The sequence below is a fragment of the Thermobia domestica genome, chromosome 5, assembly GCF_964235325.1.
Source record: "Thermobia domestica chromosome 5, izTheDome1.hap1.1, whole genome shotgun sequence".
In the NCBI taxonomy this organism is placed as follows: Eukaryota; Metazoa; Arthropoda; class Insecta; order Zygentoma; family Lepismatidae; genus Thermobia; species Thermobia domestica.
The window spans coordinates 55,580,811-55,585,438 of record NC_137458.1 but is presented as its reverse complement, the minus strand read 5'-3'; the positions used below and the strand labels follow the sequence as shown (position 1 = coordinate 55,585,438).

General features: G+C 34.5%; 1 protein-coding gene across 1 annotated transcript; it reads right to left on the bottom strand.

Annotated features, from left to right (window-relative positions):
• Positions 1-3,926: 3,926 nt before the first annotated feature.
• On the bottom strand, positions 3,927-4,265 carry LOC145685088 (uncharacterized). The gene has a single exon (XM_081757432.1). It carries the CDS (start codon positions 4,263-4,265, stop codon positions 3,927-3,929), a length of 339 nt encoding a protein of 112 aa, XP_081613558.1.
• Between the last annotated feature and the right edge of the window lie 363 nt (positions 4,266-4,628).

The window sequence follows — 4,628 nt, the reverse complement described above, 5'->3', positions numbered from 1 at the left end:
GATAACAATTGAAATTGCTTATCGAAAAGGACGAATACAAAATTAAAAAAATCGTTGTCACATCTGCATTAGTGTTCCTAATTTTTGTTTGCAAACAGTTTCGTAGTTATTTCCCTTGTGCTCACTGCTCACTACATGCTCACTGGCGCATAACGAATATTTTCCAGTAAATATTAATTCTAATTTGCAGAATTTTATAAAGTTTCACAATGTTTACCACTAGATAGTCTTTATCTACTTTTTTGGACACTTCGATAACATTTCCCTATTAAACGTTTCATTTTCCCTATATATATTTTATTACCGAAAAGTGTTACAATGTATTTATCTTAATGGAAACTGTTTTGAATTTACCACATGAGGTAAGTAGCCCGAAGAAGTAGAACTCAAGTAACTGATATTCTACGTAAAAGCAACCTATTATAGAATGATGATGCTATTTACCTTCAGCACATAATCTTTACGTTAGGGAGTCAGAAAGAAAAAAAAAGTTTTTCCTCCCCTATAACAACTCATCTTAAACCTCTACATGTAATGATTCGTGTCACATAAGACATCCATATTTATTATTATTACTATTATTATTACTATCATTACTATTATTATTATTCCTGAATATGCCACCCTTACATAATATAGTAACCTTAGACATCTTAGTTCAAAGTGCTTTCTTTAGTATTAATTTGAGCAACCACGTAACAAAATTTAAAATGTAAGAGGGGACACGACGTTTAATTTGCCCCTCTCTTTTCAGCACCCTCCCAACAGAAAGTATATAATTTCTGACAAGCAGGGCAGACAAAATGAATAAGAAATATATATTTAGAGCATCGTTTCCTCATTCGTGAATGGAATTTCACGTAGCATTTTTTATTCTACCGAAGATGACCCTAGGCGGTTATGGTTAGGTAACAAAAGGAATACCTAATATACTTATAGTGCCCCTTGGCTGTAATATTACCGCTTCTTTATTTGTTCGAGGATGTCCTACACAACCAAGACTGACAAAAAGAATAAGAAAAGCTTTTTAAAGATTACAAAGTACTTAATATCTTGTCAGAAGCAGGGCAATGTATACACAGCATTGCTTTCCTTATTGTCTCACCCTTGAGTACCTTATAAAATTAGGCAGAATAAACTTTACGCTCCTTCGGAGTCCCTAATATCTTCTATCAGAATTTAAGGAAGGACGCAGAGCCCTCTTAACCTCCGTCTTGTAAAGCCACTAAAATTAAATTTAATTGATCTTAAATAATGGTAACGAAAGTTAACAGGGTCTGCAGGAGTTGACTTGGACATTTCCAACATATTTCTAGTATTTCAAGTATCAGAAGGAACCTGGTTATTAAAGCAACGACTACTAAAACGATGATGTATTTCTAATTCAAACATTATTATCATAATGATAACACTTTAATATAAACTACTTTACAGTTGCTTCAATTAAATTAATTTAACATATTACATTATCACATCAAGAAGAATAGCAACGAATAATAATAATAATAACAATAATAATAATAATAATAAGAAGAAGAAGAAGAAATAATTAATAATAATAATTAAAATTAAAATTATTATTATTATTATTATTATGATTATTATTATTATTACCTATAATCTGTTTTCCTCTCACTATAAATTACTAATTAATATTAGCGTTGTAAAAAATGTTCAAAGTATATAGAGAAACTTCTAGTATCTGAATGTAACAAAGATACGTATGAAGTCAATGTGTTGAGGTTTTTAATCCTCTATACTAAAGCCTGAGAATGTAATGATTAGATTCTGTACTAAATTAGAAGTAAACGTTTTAAATAAAATAAAACATCCATTGTAAGTCTATAATTATGTCGAAATTGTCTCCAGTAATACAAGGATATAGTAAACAATAACGCCAATTAACAAACTGGAAAATATCTGTATTTCATGTTCACAATGAAAATTTCAGGTCTCTCCCTCTTGCCTACTCACAAGTGTATCACAAGATTTTAGGAACTTCTGGTTTCACAGAGACAGATACAGAACGGCACAGGTTTACTTATGTGATCTCTAGTACTGTCGTCTGTCAAATTTCAACAGGAAATGTCGTACAGCATTCGGGTATTGTTACCTATAGGAACAAGAGAATAGAGTGTTGTAGAAACTCTAGCCTGAGTAATTAAGATTATTTTAACTAAAAGTAGATATCAGTAGATATTATTTTAACTGAAAGTAGATAATATATTTTAATTGCTTTTATTTGGAGAGAATGTATTAGACCTAAAAGGGTGAACAAAATATATTTTATATATTTTATATTAATGAAAACTGAAACGTGTGCCTTTTCATCATTTTCATTATGTAGAGTAATGTAGAAAAGGTAATGTGCACATGATGTTAATATCGATCTATGGTCTGAGATCAAAATGCTTGCTTGAATAACTATATTAATTTCGTAAACCTTTTAGTTAAGTAAGAAATGGAAATGTCGTGAAAGTGAGGTGATTAATTTGCATAATTAGATGTGATGATGTGATTATTTTTAAAATGCTGGAGAATGAAATAAATGATGAAGGATACTAGATATGACATTGTCAATATCTTTTACTTTCATCAGGGATGGCCAACACCTCGACCGTGGTCTACTACTAGAACATAAATCCTAACAGGTAGACCTCGGTGCACTCTGTCATACTGTCTAATCGAATCAGGCACACCCATTTCGGTGGACAAATGGCTAATTTCTGATTTATTAAAATTCGTGATTATATAAAACAAAATAATTATGTTTGCTTTAAATATTCTTCAATTTTATGGTAATGGCCTTTATTATTTACTTTTCATTAGGTCCTCGTTATTAATTTATATCAGTGATTCTCAATATATTTTCTATAATGATCCCTCTTTATAACATCCTGTTGCCAGCGACTGTTGTATCTAAGTTTCTGTTTTAAGAAGCGTTTGTGTGGGGGTTTTAATCTACCTATTGCAAAGGGATCACGATATTAGTTACAAGAGGCAATTTAGACTTTTTTGTTTTAAATTGCACACATTACGGAGAAATGGTAACGAACATTACGACATTTTCGTTTCACAAGCCACGTTTACGTTCGGTGGCCAACAGTCTTAACTAACAATAAGAGTCTTCGAATCTTTTCCACTTTTCCACTAGGAAAACGCTGGACAAGCGCTATTAATGTAGATTCTCAGCGTTTTCTGCTTCATCTTCCTTTTCCATTGTTATTTGGTTTGATTTCAGTGTAGCGTTTCATTCACCAGCGAGGCTATATGAGACGTGCACCTATAGCTTAATGTGAAATCCGAACCGCATGAGCTTCCGGTAGGGATTGAACTCGGTATCCCTTTCCCATTGTTATTGGTATCACTACTGTTCACTTATTGCTAAATATTAGAATGCAATTCCGACATACAGGTTGTACCAGCAACTCTTTAGTAAATAAAAATAAACAAAACACTCCTTACTAAATTACTGTGAAGCAATAACGAGAGTGTAAGTGAGGAATTATATCGACTTTGGAATAAAGATTTCATTTCACTCCTAACTATAGTTCCTAAATATTGTCTTCCGTAATATTTATTATCAGTTAATTTCCCTAGACTTGCTTTTATACTATACTTGGTATAACATATCACTAAATTACGAAAGGGTTCTCAGTCTGTAGGGACAGTGCGAAGGTGTTACTTCATAGCGTACTCCCTTGGTCTAGTTTCTAGCGCATAGGACTCTCGAACGAAAGGCCGTGGGTTCAATTCCCAGTGAGTTAATAATATGAGTATTTTTGTTAAATTAGGATTTCTACATGTGGCGCTTCTTGTTAGAAGTTACAATTTCTATTTTTTGAAATTTATTAATGTAGCTCTCAAAAGGGCTGTTTTATGTAAACTCGTCTCCAAATTAATAAGATATCCAATGGCCATCTGCATCAATAACCGCTTGTATTCTTCACGGCATCTATCAATGAGACGACGGAGAGAGCGTTCCCTTTGCGGAACCTCCTCCCTGCGTCGTCTGCTAAGTTCCAGAAAGCAGCTTGTGTTGTGCGCGGCGGATTAGGAAAGCGTTCCTTAGTCACTCTTTTCACCTCAGCCCACATATTTTCGATAGGGTTCATGTCAGTGCCATGTGGAGGCCAATCAAGAACATCTACATCAGCCTGTTCTGCTAGCCAATTCTCAACTACCGGACATGTGTAGACAGGAGATTTGTCGTGCTGAAAGTTGATTACCCCATCAGGATAAAGTTCTCTACCAGATGGCAGCATGACATTCTGAAGAATGTGCACATACTGCGCACCCGTCAAACGTCCCTCTATCCGATGGAGTACTCCTAGGCCTTTTGATGTTAAGAATCCCCAGGCCGTCACCGACACACGACCACAGTGCCGTCTGTGATGGATGTATGGTTACCAACGACTGGTCGTGAATTTTCAGAGACGAACACGCACTCGTCGGTGAAAACATCATCGTTCCAGTTGTGATGCCTGTTCACTTCTGCAAATGCAAGTCGCAGTCGAATGTGATCTTCCCAGATAACTTCATATTGAACCGAACGACGAACGAAAAGGCCAGTTTCCCTAAGCCTTCTTCTAGCAGTGGACCTAGAAATTGCTATTCGCATCAGCTGT

Excerpts from the sequence above, each read along its gene's own strand:
- LOC145685088 (XM_081757432.1), bottom strand. The coding sequence starts at position 4,265 with ATGCTGCCATCTGGTAGAGAACTTTATCCTGATGGGGTAATCAACTTT.